This window comes from Ochlerotatus camptorhynchus, unplaced genomic scaffold (assembly GCF_037179485.1).
Source record: "Ochlerotatus camptorhynchus isolate MF236.1 unplaced genomic scaffold, CSIRO-AGI_Acam_v1.1 ptg000062l, whole genome shotgun sequence".
NCBI classification, from domain to species: Eukaryota; Metazoa; Arthropoda; class Insecta; order Diptera; family Culicidae; genus Ochlerotatus; species Ochlerotatus camptorhynchus.
Window position 1 is genome coordinate 3,382,110 of NW_027040552.1, and position 19,380 is coordinate 3,401,489.

Genomic DNA, 19,380 nt, shown 5'->3' on the forward strand with positions numbered 1-19,380 from the left:
ATCTAACATACCATGTACTTTAAGGCAACATTTGGGGGTACAATTTTAAAAACCAAAGTCGGTCGCGGCATGGAAGTGGTCTGATTTTGATCCAAAAATGATGGATTTTAAGTCTTAATACGCCAATCGATAGGATTTGTTTCTACAAATCTGTTAAAATTAAGACTTTATCATTTTTCAAAATGTCACTACTGAAAATTGCACGAATGTGCTACTGTTGCTATGATAATTAAAATAATCACCAATTGCCTGCGAAAAGGGATTTCCCTAACACAGATTTAAAAGTTGAATATTATTCAATCTCTTCGTGGAGAGTGGTAGTGTTCTCCAGTACACAACGAAAGGCTTCCCGCAAGCAGCGAGCTGCAGCCCACATGACAATCCATAGAAGTAGCCGCACAGCTATTGATCGGAATCAGTAGCTCTTCGTGAGTCGCTGTGGGCCATCTACGTCAAGCGCGTCATACTAAAGAGTATAAACAAAGAGAAACCCACTCAAATTCGTATTCCTACACAAAACACAAGCTCTTGCTGCAGTTAACAGATAATATTTATTATATAAGACCACGTAGTCCTACGTCACCATTGCGTACAACCCCATAGGGCTGTCCCTTGTAGTTTTTTTTGTTTTGGGATAACTATGATGTCAAAAAACAAGCGTCTATCTCAAACAATTAAATTGTTGTCCACAGTTAAATTTCACTTTAAAAAACTACAATGGGCAGCCCTATGGGTTTGTACGCAATGGTGACGTAGGATTACGTGGTCTTATATAATAAATCTTATTTGTTAACTGCAGCAGGAGCTTGTGTTTTGTGTAGAAATAGGAATTCGAGTGGGGTTCGATTTGTTTATACTCTTTAGTGTGACGCACTTGACATAGATGGCCCACAGTGACTCACGAAGAGCTACTGATTCCGATCAAGAGCGGTGCGGCTTCTTCCTCCTTCTATGGATGCTCATGTGGGCTGCATCTCGCTGCTTGCAGGCAGCCTTTCGTTGTGTACTGGAGAACAGTGTTCAACACCACGCGCCGCTGCTGCTGATGCCGACGACCGGACATCACCACACACGGTGATTGGAACTGAATCCGATCAGCGGTTGAGGGCAGCCTTGATAGCTAGCTGCTTACAGGGAGCCTTTCATTGTGTAATGGGGAACACCACCACTCACCACGGGGTGATTGAATAAACACCGTTTGGTGAGACCAGATGGAATTCAACTTTGAAATCTGTGTTAGGAAAATCGCTTTTCGCAGGCAATCGGTGAAAATTTTAATTATCATAGCAACATTCGTGCAATTTTCAGTAGTGACATTTTAAAAAATGACGAAGTCTGATCGAATGGTGATAAAATCATTGAAATTGGTCCAGGGGCAGCTGAGCTATTAACGTTCAAAATCTTTCATACTTTTGTTACATGTTCCATTTTCTGTTTTCACAAAGTGTACATCCATATACAAATCACAGACGTAGTCCTACGTCAAAAATTGTAATATTTAGCCCTTCGTATTAATTTTAATGAAATTTTGAGTGAGAAGGCCTCAGCGTGTATTAATTACACTGCGTGAGTTTCATTGTGATATTTCAAGTAGTTTTGAAATTGGAGTCAAATTAACAGCGCATGCACGAGAAAATTTTGCACTCTCACCCATATTTTTCGCACCGACCCTTCGGAAAGATGTTGGGAATCCAACAAACTACTGTTTCTCGTGTAATAAAACGTTTCGGAGAACGTTTAACCAACAATCAATACGAAACTAACGATTTTAAATTGGCTCACTACTTGACTAGCCTATTGGTCCCAAGCAAATCGATTAACGTACCCCATTCCGGTCAAAATTCTAGTACCACACTATGTTTGTTTTGATTCGCTATGACAGATAAAATAAGGGGTTATTGGATTTTCCTATGTTTCGAGGGGTGATTCGACTAGCTTGGGACCGAAGATAGTACCAGAGCTGAGCCAAAAAGTTGAGCACGTTATTTCGGGACCTTCTAGTCTTAGAGTTACCTCTATGGTTTAACTGTCGATCGGAAGCAAGTGAGAACAAGAAAAAGTGTTTCGTACAGCGTTGAAGATCACAAGCGAATGGTTGCTGCCTTCAAACTTAAACCCAACTATTCCGTTCGGGATGTGGTGAAAAAGCTGAACCTGGCAAAAAGTTTTGTGCAGAAAGCCATGAAACAAGCAGAAAGCCATGAAACACACCCCTTCCAGTAAAATTTTCTAGCCACGCCAATGGATACCAAATAGAGTATAATCAACAATCAATACGAAACTAACGATTTTAAATTGGCTCACTACTTGACTAGCCTATTGGTCCCAAGCAAAAGATTAACGTACCCCATTCTAGTACAAATTCTACTACTACACAATGTTTGTTTTGATTCGCTATGAAAGTTTGACAGATAAAATGAGGGATTAGTGGATTTTCCTATGTTTCGAGGGGTGAATCGATTAGCTTGGGACCGAAGAGAGTACCAGAGCTGAGCCAAAAAGTTGAGCACGTTATTTCGGGACCTTCTGGTCTTAGAGTTACCTCTATGTGATGTTTCAGAGTCCCTAAGGAAACAGCAAGTGTCCTAGTTCCCCAAGAAGTTCATTGATTTGCCTTTCGTAACAACTACAACCGTAAATGGCCAAGTCTACATGAATGAGGGCCTGAAGGAACGACTGCTTCCGTTTCTCAAATCACACAACGTTCCTACAATGTTTTGGTCTTGCGACTACTTCATATTTATTGTTGATTTTGCTAACTATTCGAAGGAGGACAAGACAAGAGCCACATGTGAAAAGGGCATACAAGCTCTTTATAAACAAACCTTTGTAGGCCTTTTTTCTCGTCAACCGAGGGTCGCTTACGCAAACCAACCACATCATCGGAAAGGAGGAAGCTTTCTTTACCCGGTGATGTTGATGGTTTGCGTTGGTGACATATGGGTGGCGAGAAAAAGGCATAAGAAGGTTTGTTTACAAAAAGCTTGTATGCCCTTTTCACAAGTTGTTCTTGAAGAGTGATTCCCAAACATCACTTGGCATCCCTGCTCGTGAGGGTCCAAGTGCTCAGAAATTTATTGAAAGTGAACTGGAGAGGGAGATGGAGAGGGAGAGAGCCGATAACTACTCTCCAAAAGGGCGTCACAATATAAGCTTCAATCGACCAAATCGATGCGACGAAGCGACTGCTGGCTTTCTTTTTCTGTTAAAGTCGACAGCTTCGCAGCATTCTAGAGTCTCAGTCGGCGTGCACAAAGAAATGTTCAATCGCTTGTCTCTCTTTCTCCCGTAGCTCTATTGGTCTTTCTTTCAAGCTTCGGTGAAACGGACGAGCGAAAGAGCGCTCGACTTTGATAGTTTCATCTTTCATGAAGAGGTTCCATGATGTAGGGGAAATGGCTCTAATGTTAACCTTTGGATCTAAGATTGGGCCCATCGCTAAAAATCAGCTATTTATCAATTTTATCTAGATGAAAGCGTTATTGGGACGTTACTAATGGATATTTTTGGTTGCTATTGAAAATTTAGTCAATTGCTGAATTTATGTATGGGCCCAAATTAGGGACACTAAGGCCAACATTACCTGCATTTCCCCTAGAACTTATCTGAATAATACACTTTTATTGAATACAGCAACAATTTCGTAATACTCGCGCCCTAGAATGCAAATTATTTCGGGTGGAAATGGAAAATTATCGCTTTCTTGCTCTTGCTTTCTTGCTAATCAAATTCAATTGATGAAAACAGTGGTGCCAATTCAAATTATAATCATTTTGGTTTAAAGGTGTTATACAGTAAATATTTTTCAACGACAAATCACTTTATTTCAAAACGCAAATCACTTGAAAATCAACGATAAATTAATTCGATTCGTAGTGCCGCATGACAGACTGAGTCAAGTGCAAGAGCATTTGGAGTAGATGTGATAACATTTTACCGTGTACTCTTCATCAGACAGGGAGTTCACCCACATTCGCTTGGCCCATCTACAAGAGCGCTTGAATCCCTTCTCTAGAGACGAATTCCATTGACGGGCTGCGTTCTTGGCTCCTCTGGTTCTAACCCGCTCTATAGTAGATTTTTCATCTATTCGCTCCTCGATCTTCCACACGGTTCCATCCGTGATCTACTCTTTTCTCTGAGTGCGTAGCTCACCCAGTTCGTTCTCACTTGTTTCCATAAAGGCATTTTTGATGGCCATCTACCTTCCGAAACATCCACTGATCGTTGTTTTAAGTTCTTCAATAGCGTGTGTTGAATCTTACATTATCTTCCTGCTAGTTTCCTAATTTCTAGAAACCACAATTTATTCACAACAATCGTATGTACCAGATCATCTGACGTGCATGTGAATAAATTCAAGCAATTTTCAACAAACCGGAGAAAAAAACCAACACACCCCATTAGCCAAATTGGCTCAACGACTACAAGCAATTAGGGCAAATGACAACCGTTTATGATTTGTGACAGCCTCAGCGTGACATGACAAAACCCGTGGGAGTTCATCTCCGGCCACAATGCACGGTGTCTCTAGTGGACCATTTTTTAACCAACAAACAAGAGTGCATTGCTCTTGCAGTCCAGTTGGTAGTAATACCGAGAGCGGAAGAAAAAAAAACAATAAACATGACATGGGCACGCGTTTATTTATTATTTCACCCGCCTCAAGTGTCCATAGTGCGTTGAGACGTTGATACAGTCCTGAACAACGCTGCCCACACATTCATTCAATTTCGTCATATTTAGCATTCTCCAACCCTACACTTGATCAGGATCTACGCAAGCAGTGAATTATGACCCACATAATTGTACTTGACTTCTGCGGGACAAATTTTCAGTAATTCGAGAGTTGACAGATGGTGGTGACTGCGAGCGTTCAAACGTTTTGTTTGTGTAGTAATGGGTCATTAGGCCGAATGCCACTAGACCGAATGCTATTAGGACGAACGTCCTTAAATAATTGTTCCCATTTCATCTGGCACCTATATATTGTTCTGGTTTAAGAAATTAATGAGCAGCAAAACGAAGGTCAAATTATTGGATTTATGTTGGAGCATATTTCATCCCAGATGTCAAAAATTATTGAAACAACCGCACATGTTTCAAGAAGGAAGAATATCCTATGAAAAATCTGAAACTAGTTATGTCTTCAAATGAAAAATTTTAAACCCGAAAGAACTGTTCAAATATGAATAGAAGGAGAAATCAGCTATCAATATCTTGGTATTCCAAGGAGGGTTGCTTCGACTCACTTGCTATAAAAGGATGTTTTACGGAATTGTGAAATCACTGGATGTTGTAGGGATGGTTAGTAGATGTCAGTTGCAGGAAGGGATTGTTAAGTGTGTGTTTGGCACATAGAACCTTTCAATATTGCATTCAGAGCGTCACAATCAGCGATTTTACTATTCGTGAGCGCTCACTCTGAGTGAACGCTTACGAATCGTAAAATCGCTGATTGTGGCACTTTGAAAGCAAAGGTGACAAGTTTTGTGAGTCAGATACATATTCTACAACCTCTTCTTGTGGATTCCAGTTATTGATTATAATTGTAACATCTAGTGATTTCATAGTACCGAAAAATAGTTTTTTTTTTTATAGCATGTGAGTAGAAGCAACCCTGATTCCAAGATTATCTTATAGTTAGGATCAAGTATGCGATCCATTAATTCAAATAAATGAGATCTTAATAGGTTTTTTTATATATAGAATTATGAGAATTGAACATCTTGGAAAGATTTTAAAAGTCTTCAATATAAGGGATATCGGACAGAGAACTAAATAAATCTACCAGATTCTTCCCAGAGTGTTTTGAAGATTGTTTCAAAGAACATTCTGAGTTCAATCTATCACTTTTAAATTATCGACCTAATGATCCATTCGGCCTAGTAGCATTCGGCCCAGTGGTCTTCGACCTAATGGTAATCGACCTAATGGCCCTAAACCGTTTGTGTACGTACACACACTAAATTGAAAGGGGTTAATACAAACGTGTGCCTTTGTTTTCTGGATTGAAATTGCCTTGCATTTTGATCAAGATGATCTAGCGCAACCATGAGAAACCATGTGATCCCATTCCAGTAAACGTATGCACACTCTTAATCAATTGTACATATAAACAAATTATCTTAAATTGAGCACCAGCCGCCTACTCTTGAAGTCGCCAGCGGTTGTCTTTTGATATAGGAGAAGTGAGCTGAAACTAGATCAATTTCATCATTGACTGACTGACGACGCAGATGCAAGATTATGCTTATTGTTTATATTCGAAGTTAACGTAGCTTCGAGAAACACAGTTTCAATTGCCATCAATTACATTGAAAGTAAGAAAATGAAGGAAAAATTTTCACCCCTGCGAAGAATCGGAGAGATGGCAACAAGTGATGAAAATGCATACACTTATCATTATTTTGTGTTATCTCATTAGAAGATGGGTGGGCATTATCGCGGCTTGAGTACATGATGATGATCATGATGGTCGAATGTGTATGTTTTGATTGAAAAATTGCTCCGTCAATTACAAGGCGGTGTGTGTGGGGCCAAATTAATCAATTTTCCCCGGCAATCCTACAAACGTGCAATCATGCGGTACGGGGGAATTTTTCTTAATTATGGAATTAAATGTATATTTATCTTTATATCATATGTTGCTGTATTTTCTATATTAAATATAAGACAGCTCATATAAGCTAGAGGAGGCAGTGCTAAAATAAGCGTAATTGAATAATTGAGCCGATTAGACGGAACCTTTATGATGATTTATGCATATATAATATGATTGACGTTTGATCCAGCTAAATTACATTTACCTATTCAAATAATGTTATATGAAAATGCCTGCAGTTGCCTGTTGAACTGTGTTCGTTATTTTACCGAGCAAGGTCTAAACTAATCACTGTAAAAAAATAGTCTGCTACTTTATGCTATATTTTGAGTAATTGACATTTTTATGCATCACTGTTTTGAGACATTTATGTTAATAACTTTATAATAAAGCATAATATATAAAGTAATGGGTATTTATCGGATGAGTCAAACCATTTTGATAATTATCAGAGTATAAAACTTATACATTCGACGTGTATAGGTGAAAAAGAGGAAAAAACGCAATTTTAGAGGTCAGTTTTCTTAATTGCCAGATATATCGCTTAATGTGAGTCACAGAATTTTGATGTCTTCGACAACATTTCTCAACACTTCAAATTACACCACTTTGCCGTAAAAACCATTCGGCTAGGATGCTCCGTTCGAAAGATAGACTCGAGCGCCACCTATGTGGGGTAAAATGAACTATTACGAAACTTTCAAAAGATGGCGCTTTTAATATTGAGCAACTGTGTAGAACATTGTATCGCTGTAGAAAGCAAACCAACGGCGCTAGAGGTTTTGGCCACGCGAATGACTTCGCTGCCCCACTGTGCGTCGCCCGGAAGATCAACAACATCCGTAAAATGGTCACTCCATAAAATTGAGAAGTGGAAGCATTACTATGACGAGCACCTCAACGGTGATGCAGCAGAAAACGAAGGAGCACGCGCAGAAGACGACAGGCTACCGGCCCCTGATCTTCAAGAAGTTGAGGAGGAGATCGGTCGGCTGAAGAACAACAAAGCAACTGGTGTAGATTAACTACCAAATGAGCTATTAAAATACGATGGTGAAGTACTGGCTAGAGCGATGCACTGGGTAATTGCCAAAATTTGGGAGGAGGAGATATTACCGGAGGAGTGGATGGAAGGTTTTGTATGCCCAATCTACTAAAAGAGCGACAAGTTGGATTGCTGCAACTACCACGCGATCACAATGCTGAGCGCCGCCTACAAGGTACTTTCCCAAATTATATGCCGTCGCCTGTCACCATTTGCAAGAGAGTTCGCAACACCAGCCGGGATTCATGGATTCATATTCGCGAATCGATCCTAGAGCTCTGCAGTTCTTTTTTAAACACTGTGATATAAGAAACCACATGATCACTTTTACGGATTTTCCGTATCTTCCTATGGCCAGCCAGGTCCATGTTTTTGTCACGACCACAAATATCACAGTTCCTTATGTTTTTGTAAAAAAAACTGCGGAGCTATACACAGCAAAAAAAAATGTAATATCGATCAATGTAATTCAAGCTGATGTATGAAATAATGATGTAATAGCAAAAAGCAGATACAACATTACATCAATGGATGTAATTTTGTTCGCAAAATCGATGTACATCGTACAACGTTATATTTCACAACCGATGGATTGACCTGGTTGCAGCAGTTTGGATGTAATATTCAACAACTTTTTTTTTTCTGTGTAGGATCAGTTTCATTGATTAACCTCTTTTACGGATGTTCTGGACTTACCAGAGGATGGCTCCATGGCCATTTGGGTCCATGTTTATGTCATGACTCCAAATTCTTTCTTATATCGCAGTTCCACATGCTTTCGAAAAAAAGTAGAACTCTAGGATCAGTTTCGAGGATTGACCATTTTAAAAGATGTTCTAGATCTTGCGGAGGACAGTCACATAGGATCAGTTCCACACATTGACCACTTTTCCGGATTTTTCGGATCTTCCGGAGGACGGTCCGATGGCCATCTGAGTCCATGATTATGTTACAATCCCAAATTCATTCTAATATCACAGTTCCTAACGTTTTCAAGCTAACCACGGAGCTCTAGGATCAGTTTCGTGAATTTTCCACTTTCACGGATGTTTCGGATCTTTCGGAGGACGGTCTCATGGCCATCAAGGTCCATGTTTATGTCACGATCCCAAATTCATTATATCATCTCAGTTCTTAGGGTTTTTTTCAAAAACTGCCGAGCTCTAGGATCAGTTTCATGGATTGACCACTTTTACGGATGTTCCGGATCTTCCAGAGGACAGTCATATTGACATACAGGTTCATGTTTATGTCACAACCCCAAATTGCTTCTATCATCACAGTTCCTAATGTTTATAAAAAAAAGGCGGAGTTTTAGGATCAGGATCGTGGGTTTACTACTTTTACGGATGTTCCGGATCTTCCGGAGGACGGTCTCATGGCCATCCAGGTAATGTTTTCTGGCTAATTGTGAACATTTGTGCCCATTATCTAAATTACAGATCTTGCGCCACTTGTAAAACCCTACAAACACACTTTTCAAAAAAACGTGTAACAACTCTTTTCGCTTTTTAAAAAAAGTAGACGACTCTATTTTCAATCTTTTTAAAATTAAAAACAACTACAAAGCCTAGGAATTCTAAAGGTACCACAATTTTTGAAATTCATTAAGAAATGGCTATGTTATGATATTGCAAACTTGCCGTTACACGTTTTTCGGAGGCTTCGTAGTCGGCGTAAAGTTTTTTACCCACCGTATTCGGAGTGTTAACCAATATACTTCAAAACATTCAGATTACTTAATTTGATATCATTATAACTAATAACTAATTTAGTCTATTTTAATTTTTTTTGTTTTCCTTCCATAGTTATAAAAACATATTGATATCAAAACGCATACATAGATTTGTTATCAAGAAAACATGATTTGTTATCTTTTTAATATCCTTCATATGCCATTTAGACCTCATTTTTGTTATGATTACTGTTAACTCGACCACACGGTATGTAAAATATGTTATCACGAACGCTTATATCAAAATATCAAACTTAGTTTTCATTTTGTTTTCATTCTCTGCTCGGGTAGCGATACTGGCAGCGTTGTAGTCAAGAGTACATCACTGGACTTCAAGAAGCAAGTAAATACCGTCTACCAAGCACCATCAGTATAGGCAGCATCGTGATTCTTCGGGAGGACAACTAACCACCACTTCAATGGCCCCCTACTCGATGGTGATGTAGATTTGCCAGGGAGAGCTATGACTTTTTGAGAAATCATCAAGAGAAGTCATTGTTTACAAAAGCTGTTACGCCCTAATTCCAGCTCTATCTAGAATTGTCGGCTTCGTAAAGCTAACGCCATTGAGCCTTTCAAGTAAACGAACTAAATAAAATAAAACAAGTGGTTTGAACCAGAGACGATGTTAAACAAGAGATGCGCGAAGACTGAAGCCAAAAGTTCCAATCGAACCGTCAAACGCGGTTCTAATCGAGCAATGTAAAATAAACACGAGCGCTTCACGAAGAAAAGCGTGGGAAGTATTGAGATTGGTGTTTAATTTAATTGTTGAGGTTGGTTGTCTTTATTAAGGAGATTTTCAGCCAGACGCTGGTTAACCGTTGAGATTTAAATAATTATAATTAAATTTGCGTATGAAACGTGAAATTGGACAGGGAATATTATTGTTATTCACCAGCTGAATTCGCGTTATGTTCTCACGAAATATTTGCTCCAGCACAACGAAATGCATCTACATAGGCTCTGTTACAAATATCGGTGTAATTTTTCAAGTTAGTAAAATTTGTGAAAGAGAGATTTCACTCATACATGATAGGAAGCTGCAATCGCAGATTGAATAATTTTGTGCAACGCTCTGTAGAATATACTCTCCCATGTGGTATATTTGGTTTCACTCAGAGTTGTCAAAAATTGAGTCTTCAAATACTTCCATTGAATAGCGAGACTACCGATACGGTTAAAAAAGTATTCATTTTACCGCGATGCTGGATGCTGAAGCAGACGACAAAGCGCTCACATTAAAAGTCACTTGAAGTAAACACAAAATTGCGCGTTGCCAAACCTTGCAGAAAAAGAAATTAGTAGGCCGTGCAATCAGATTTACTTTTATTCTCTCCGCGCTTCTCTTATATAACATCGTCTCTGGTTTGAACTAGTTTGCAAATATTCAGCGTAACGTCATCTTCCAGTTTTTCCCAAAATTTTCTATACTTTGCGAATATTGAATTGTTTTCCTGTGGCCAGAATTTTATTTTTATGTATCCCAATTATTTTGACAATTCCTGGATACCATGAAGGGATATTGGAGTTACATAATTCCACGGAATTCTTTAGGATCTCTCTTCATAAAATTGTTTGGTATTCAACTATTCTCTTGGAATTTTTCATAATTATCACGAGAACTAGCTTCTTCTCCATAATTCTCTTCGAAATTCTCTTGTAGCGTTCCAAAGAATTCACTTGGTACCATTGTGCACCAAATGCCGGACATTCTTCACACTGGACCAGTGTCAGCAAGGTTTCTAAATAGAAGGGAACAAAGTTTTCGACGTGATGCATCATTCGGCTGAATGCCATGAGCAGCGTTGCCAGAATATTTTAAAGCTTATTTTTGGAATATGACTGGAAAATTCCGGAAGAAAACTCCGGGGAATGTTTAAATTAGCTTCTGGAGGAAGCTGAAAACAACATCCAGAGAAAGAAGAAAGAAGCTCTCCTGGAGGAAATTTGAGGAAAGTTATGAGGGAAGTCGGAAAAACATCCGCTAAATTTTCAAGACATAAATTGAGAAACTTCTGGCGAAAATTTAAAGAAACTTTCCGAAAAAAATCGGATTTCACTTTCAAAGGAAGGCAAAAAAGTTTCGGATATAGGAAATAAATTTCAGAAGTAGCCATTTCCAGGAGAAGCCAGAACAAGCTCGGAAAAACCTTCCAAAAGAAGTAAAAAAAACCTACTGGGCAAAATTTCAGAACTAGACGAAAGAAATTTCTGGGAGAAGTTTAATTGAACTTCCTGAAGAAGACGGAAGTAACTTCCTGGAGACGCTGGCAGAAACTTCATAAAGAAATTGGAAAACAAATTCTGGAGGAAGTCGGAGGCCAGAGCGCTAACGGAACAGTCGAAAGAAACAAGGACATAATTCCGGAAGAAAGAGCTCTTGGGGGATGTTCTAATGATCCAGAAATTTTTCCTGATATTCATAAAACATCCCTGAAGACCCCGCAATGCCCCTGAAGTTTTTGGAACATTCCTGAAATGTACTTAGGAATATTCCATATTTCCTCGGGCTGTTTTGGAGTACTCTGATCATCTTTGAAATACTTGGAACCTCCCTGATTATAATGTGACTACCAGAATATCTCTTATCAACTTTGAAGGTCTCTAGACTTTCTTGAAGATTACGAAATTTCCTAAGCGCTCTCACAATGTTCTTGAATTTATTGTAACATCAGCATTGAAGTTCTCTGATCTTCCCGATTTTTCTAATTTTTAAAAGTTAACGACACTGCCATTAATAAGCACGGAACTTCCCATAAAATGTTCTCACAATGTGCTAATGTACGTGTAACTTCCCTTACGTTTCTTAAATTTGCATGAGCCCCTCGGAACATTGCTGATGTTTTCGGAAATTGCCTGAGTTTTTCCGAACTCCTTTAACATTTCAGCAATTTCCTTGAAATTTATTGATCTGTCCTGATGTTCTCGGAGCCTCCTAAAGTTCTCTCACTTTTTCTGAAACTAATGGAACTGTCCTGAAAACCATTAAATTTTCCAGAAGTTCTTCGGACTTGTGAAGTATCCTAAATATTTATTATGTTTCCTTAAGTTCACAGAAGTTATTGAAACATTCTTTAATTTATCGAAACTTACTCAAGCGTCTGGACTTTTCTGAATTTTCAGAACTTTTTAAAAGTTCCTGCAGCTAGCGTGGATCCGCAATCAAAATCTAGAAGCATCCCTGAAGTTCCGGGAAGAATCATTCGAGTGAAGGCTCAAGAAGCTTCTAAGGGAAGTCAAAATAAGTTTCCGAGAGGAATCGTAGATAGAAAATTCTAGGGGAAAGTTGGAAGAAAATCCAGGAAGTTAAAAATGTTTAAAAATATTTCCCGATTCTCCCGGAATTACCAGAAAGAGCCATCGACTGTTGAAACATTAATCCAAAGAGTATCCATAAGATGTTTTTTTTTAGAATTAAAAATCTCAAAAAAAATTGAGATATTCAAAAGGATATAAGTCTCATACAATAATTTTCTCCGAAATTCTGAGCGCGGGTAGGCAATAATCATTTTGATTATATAAAAAAATCGGTATAAATCGGAATAACACCTCAAAAATCGGTATTCTGATGAACCTTATAATCGGTGTATCTGGCCATGAGGTAAAATAGATACACACTGATCATTAAAAATACAAAAAGCTAGTTTTAAAAATTTCAAAGCTATTGATACTTCATATTATTCACTTAATTTCTATGACGCAAAACAAACTGCTTTAGTGCGCACGATCATCACTCACAAAACTCCCATAGCAAACTTAAGCACTCCAGCAGATGCTGCTTCAACCGTATCTAACTTTAATTTAATACGAACCACATCAGCACAGACTCCTCTACATAGACACGAAGAGAGGCATACAAGAAAAAAATACCGAAAGCGTGTTCTAATTTAAAAGCTAAACACTTTAATCCATTCTTCAAAGCGCTTATTCGACGTCCGAGCACTAGATTGATAAATATCTCAAACACCCCCTTTTTCCCACACGCCGCCTACTGCATACCTACGTAAGCGTTCCATTTAGTTCATTCCAGCGTGAAAACAAGATTTATAAGCCAAAACCAAACGAATCAGTTTTCCTTCAGAATCAAGAAAAAAAAGTATGCTCCTTTTTCCGCACAAGTTTTTTCTCCTCTTTTGTGATTCTCCCCTTTACTTAAAAGTGTGAGCGGGTCCCATGTAATCCCATTATCGTTCGTAATGTTAATGCCCGCATGCAGTTATGGACGGACGGATGGATGGATGAACCATTTCCCGGAACAGCCGAAAATTTGCTTCCATCCATCATATAATTCTCAGCTGTCTCATAAAGTAGAATATGAGATGGAAAAAATACGGTGACTTTGTGCTAACCCTTTGAAGTGATTCTCATCAGATGGGAAATCATCGTTCTCGACAAAAAAAATCTAGATGACAAATTAGATTTTGTTTTATCGTCATATTACCATTAATCTTCCGGGTGCATTTGTGCCTGCTTTGATGTCTAATACGCACCGTGAGCTTCTGTTTGTGTTTTGTTATTGTTATTTTTATCGTTGAAAAGGATACATAAATCTGGTCCCGTTCGTAGCGCACTTGCAAGTTGCGGTTGATGCCATTTTCGTCAATGTCCGAGATGCATGTCATATCCGGGACGCCCTTGTCCGGCGTTGAACCGACGCGGCCTGAAAACAAAGTAAACAATGTTTCATTAGTATGCTGTGAAAACGTCAATGGTTCCAAGAGAACGCGAGTAAAATTTTAAACGTGCCATGAGTCGGCTTCAATGAGATACTTTTTCTTATAAACTATTATAATGTTGATCAATCTTTATCGTAATACCAACACAAAATTTGGCTTGGAAAAAAATCTGACCGCTTGTAACGCGACTAACAACTACGGCAGTATCCGAGGAATTATGTTTGCTTACACCGAATGACGAAAATTCGACCCGTCCGCAACGACACGTGTTTCGTCGTGTCTGACCAAAGTCAAAAAGCAAGAACCGTTCGAAAACCAATAACCGATTGCCTAATCCGTTTCGGAAATTCCACTATTTACACATTGGCCTACTAATGCTCGGTGATCGCTGGGTGTCGTCAGTGCCAACAACCGCCCAACTAGGATGATGAGTCACATTTTACCCATTTTACCGAGTCATTATCAGCCGGCATGCTTCATTTCTGTACCGGAATCAATCGCCTTCTTTGATGGCATTGTCGTGCAGACCATTTGGAATTCTCGCCACAGTTGACTAGACCATAATGGAACGAGGACGGATGGATGGCAATCGATTTTCGGTCAAATTAGTAGCACCTTGGTTAGAGAAAAGCGAAAATCCGCTTTTTGCTTTCGCTAGGCTTGCATAATAATTATACACATCTCAATAAATAAACGCAAACACCAACGAGTTCCGATGCGGGTTCGAACGGCAATATCGGCGAAACTAAATCAAACCATTCGATTGGGGATCGTTTGGGTGTGAAATACGTGGAAACAGAATGAACATATCCCTGGGCTTATGTTGATATTAGTTGCGGTTGGAACGCACCGAAATAGGTAAAGCTAGAAGCACCGTTACAAAAGTGCGATGGAACTCAGCTTTTGCCGTAGGACTACGTCTGTGATTTCTATATGGGGGTACACTTTGTGAAAACCAAAAATGGAACATGTAACAAAATTATGAAAGATTTTGAACGTTAATAACTCAGCTGCCCCTGGACCGATTTAAATAATTTTATCACCAATCGATCAGAAATATTTCTACGCATCTTATTAATTAATACTTAATCATTTTCCAAAAAGTAACTGTTGAAAATTGAACGAATGTGCAACTGTTGCTATGATAATTAAAATTGTCACGAATTGCCTGCGAAAAGCAATTTTTCTAACACAGATTTCAAATTTGAATTCTATCCGGTCTCACCAAACGGTGTTTATTTAATCACCACGTGGTGAGTGGTGGTGTTCTCCAGTATACAACGAACGACACTCTGCAAGCAGTTAGCTGTAAGGGCTGCCCTCAATCGTTGATCGGATTGACCATCAAGCTGTACAGTCGGGTCCTCTTTTCGCTCGCTCTCTCGAGTCGTTCGGTGTTCTAAGTCCGTCGTTTGGACGTGGTACCCGTCGTTTGGCTAGCAAGTGTCGTCAGTTCTCGCCTCTCTTGTGGCAGTCGCTAAATCGGCGGTAGTGAAGCAACAGTTGAATGCCTCCACTCACCCGTTGAAAAAACAAAAGGTGATGGGTTGCCAAAGTTTGGATGCAACCCCATTCGTTCAAGATGCCCCGAAAAGCAGCCGTGGTAAAAACACCGAACCCTTTTGCACGGGTGAAAAAAAATCAGATTGACCGCCCACGGTTGCTGCTCTGTTATTACCAGATCAGCTGCAATTACACAGAGAACCAACAGATGATGTTTGGGACTAAGATTCATCCTCAATGTGTAAGAACCGGAGATCTAATATTTAGCAATACCAGCGCCGGCCGTGTTCAAATTCAGGTCAACTAGGGAATGGGAAGGAATGTGTTGACGTGGTACTCGCTGTGAAGGAAACCGAGAAATCCTCTGCGCTTCCACGAGAAATCACTGGGATGTTGGATGTGGGGAAAGGTTGCACGCACACGCAGGGATCGTTTTTGGTAGAGCGATTATAATACACAAACACACACACACACACGCGTGCGCACTCATCAAATTTCTATTTTTAGATCAGAACCCACACTGTGGTAAGTGATGCGATCGGTGTTAAAGAAGAATTTGTTTTCATTAAAATCTAGTGGGTATAGAATAAGGCAAAGTGAAAAATTGCAAGGAAGGGAACGGGCCTGGGATTGAACTCCCGACCTTCTGCTCAGTAAGCAGAAACGGTAACCACTGAGCTACCGAGCCTCGTCATTTTTTGCACGGGTGACAGTTTTGCCTACAAACACACCACGAAGAGCATTGAGTTTTACGTTCCGTACCAGTGCTCGATAGAAAACACCAAAAGCAGCAAACAAGGCACCGGTGCCCGTGCATAATTGTTTGCACCGGTGTATGGATGCTTCGGCAAGCACCAAAGCCGAGTGTTTCTGACTTCGGCAAACACCGCAGCCGAGTGTTTTCGATTTCGGAAAACACGCTTGCTGCTCGTAGGAATTTTCTTTGTGCGACTTCTGAAAGCTAATCGTCTTACAAAATGTAGCTCTTATACGCCTTTAGCGTCTTCCATTTGACTTGAGCTAATAAACAAGTAGTTAAAGCATTGGTCTCTTACTGACAGTCCATGGTTCGATTCTAGTCTGTCCCCTTCCAATTTTTTTGTCTACATTATTTTCATAAGGTATGAAATTCATTTCGATTTCTTTTGGCTAAAAAGAATTACGTAATCTTGTGAATCTTATGAGCTCAAGGGATCATCTACCAGGATTTTTAAAAATACGCAAATCACCCACTTCGGAAGAGCGATTTCTTTTGGTTTGATTCTAGTTCTAGAAGGAAACCACTGAAAATGGTGATCCGTGGTCTTCCAAATCTCCCTGTGGCGGAGGTTAAAGCGGAATTGGAGCTCCTTCATGTGCAACCGATCAACATTTTTCCCATTGCGAGACGTTATGAAACCAGTGCATTCCGGGACCAGTTGTACCTGGTGCACTTCGATAAGGACTCCACCAGTGTGGCTACTCTGCGGCAGATTCGCGCGCTTTTCAACATCGTGATTCAGTGGGAGCAGTATCGCCCTCGGCATCGTGACGTGACACAGTGCACTAATTGTCTGGCATTTGGGCACGGTACGAAGAATTGTCACATGCAGGCTCGTTGTGGAAAATGTGCTGGGGCTCACAATACTACCATATAGAGGTAACTCTTAGACTAGTAGGTCCCGAAGAAACTTGCTCAACTTTTTGGCTCAGCTCTGGTACTATCTTCGGTCCCAAGCTAATCGATTCACCCCTCGAAACATAGAAAAATCCACTAACCCCTCATTTTATCTGTCAAACTTTCATAGCGAATCAAAACAAACATTGTGTAGTACTAGAATTTCGACTAAAATGGGGTACGTTAATCGATTTGCTTGGGACCAATAGGCTAGTCAAGTAGCGAACCAATTTTAAATCGTTAGTTTCCACCTGTTGATACTACCGCCTGCAAGAAGGAACAAGAAGCTGAACCTAAGTGCGTGAACTGTGATTCCAACCTGAGTGGTGCGAAGTGAAATTTTCTTCATGTTGGTAGTGTTGAAATAAACGTTTCATCACCGTCGGTTGGTAGAGAGAAGTGTCAAACGGCTTTTTGTGCAGAGCCGATTCGTGACTTTGTGATTGTTTGTTGACATTGTTCATAGCTGGAGTTTTTACGGAGTGGAATAAAATTCAGAATGAAGTGTTTTGCTCACTTTTGCAATTATAAAGATGGACACGACGAAAAGCGAAGCCTATTCAGTGGAAGTGCTGTCGAAATTCCCTGGGACCTCCAATGGCAACGATTTGACTTCCCTCCAAATCGTGTGAAACTCGAACATGAAAACTCTATAGAACCCCCGTAGAACCTCGCTGGCAGCAACTAAAATATCCACTGAAACCTCTTCTGTCGCGGGAAAAATCTGCTGAAATTTCCTGGAACTTTTGTACTATCATCACAAATCTCCTTAGAACGTTCTCCGAAGTCACAGTCGTTCCTGAGCGAAAAAAAAATCGGAGGGGTTTTTTTCAGCGCAGGAGTCTACTTTGGTCCAAAATACGCAATAATACTGTTATTTTTAATTGTTTGAGTCGTTTCGAATCACGTTTTTAAAAAGATCAAAAACATTACTGAAAAATATTTATTTTTTATTTTGGACGATAACAATACTTCTATCTATTTCAACGAACCACAATGATAAAAAAGTGGTTCGATTTGACAGCTCGAAAGTGGTTCGATTTTGAGGTCCGTCTTCGCACCACTCAGATTCCAACCATGTGAGCAGCGACAGGAGTTGTCCCAAGCGAGCGGCCTTCATCCAGATCCGACAACAGGCTTCCACAAGGAACCAACCTGGTCGCCACCGCAATAATCGTGCTCCTATTGTCAACAAGGACTCGTTTCCAGTACTTCAGGCTCGTCGTATGGTTCCGAACCTAGCACCGCTTCCACTAAACCAGCACCCCTTTGTTGCGAATCCAACATCAGATCAAGCGGGTCCCAGCCACCGTTCAGTTCAGCATCGTCTCACTGCCGCTGCGGCCCAGCCGAGCCATGGCTCTACTGCCCCGGGACTATCGTACGCCCGTGCTGTGTCAGGTGAGTCAGAAGACAATTCTCCACTCACAAGCGACGAACTAGTGATCCTCGTGACTGAGGTGATCATAATCTTGCGCACCACCAAGACACTACCTGAACAGCTTCGTGCAGTTATGACCCTCGTGCAAAAGTATGGTCCGTGATGCCATCAAAATAGTTAATTCCATTCATTGCTTGCTCAAAAGCAAAATCATTTAGTTCGTTGATTTCCTCAATGGACATAGGATTGACATCGCCGTCATCACCGAAACACACCTGAAGTCGGAGATAAATGTTCACCACCCCGATTTTCGGCTCGTAATGCTAGACCGGACCAGCTCCTGCGAAGAAGGAGTGGCTATCACATTGAGGAGAAATATTGGCTGTCGACTGCTACCGAGTTTCCAGCTGAAGATGATCAAAGCGGTGGGTGTGGAAGTCTCCACTCCTGTCGGCCCTATTACCATCATTGCGGCCTACTGTCCCAATCAAGTCACCATCAGGGACGGGTCGGCAGCAGACCTACGGAGAGACATCATCAAATTAACTCGACGCCGTGAAAAGTACATCATCGCTGGCGACCTGAACGCCAAACACCAGGCTTGGGGCAACAGTCGACACAACCAAAACGGCACAATCCTGAACGATGACCTGCAAGAGGCTCACTACACCATAATAGCGCCTGACTCTCCCACCCGCTTGAGCCGGTCTCACAGTACACTCCACCATCGACATCTTCGTCAGCAACATGGGAGACAACATCTCGCAACCTGTGAC

At 40.4% G+C, this 19,380-nt stretch overlaps 1 protein-coding gene across 2 annotated transcripts in view; it reads right to left on the reverse strand.

Annotated features, from left to right (window-relative positions):
• The window catches only part of Myo81F (Myosin 81F), a 211,987-nt gene that overhangs the window by 84,028 nt on the left and 108,579 nt on the right, over positions 1–19,380 (reverse strand). For both annotated transcript variants that reach the window (XM_065239781.1, XM_065239780.1), the window contains exon 2: positions 13,932–14,047. In XM_065239781.1, the coding sequence (XP_065095853.1) occupies positions 13,932–14,047 (116 nt within the window). The remainder of the gene's footprint in view (positions 1–13,931; positions 14,048–19,380) is intronic.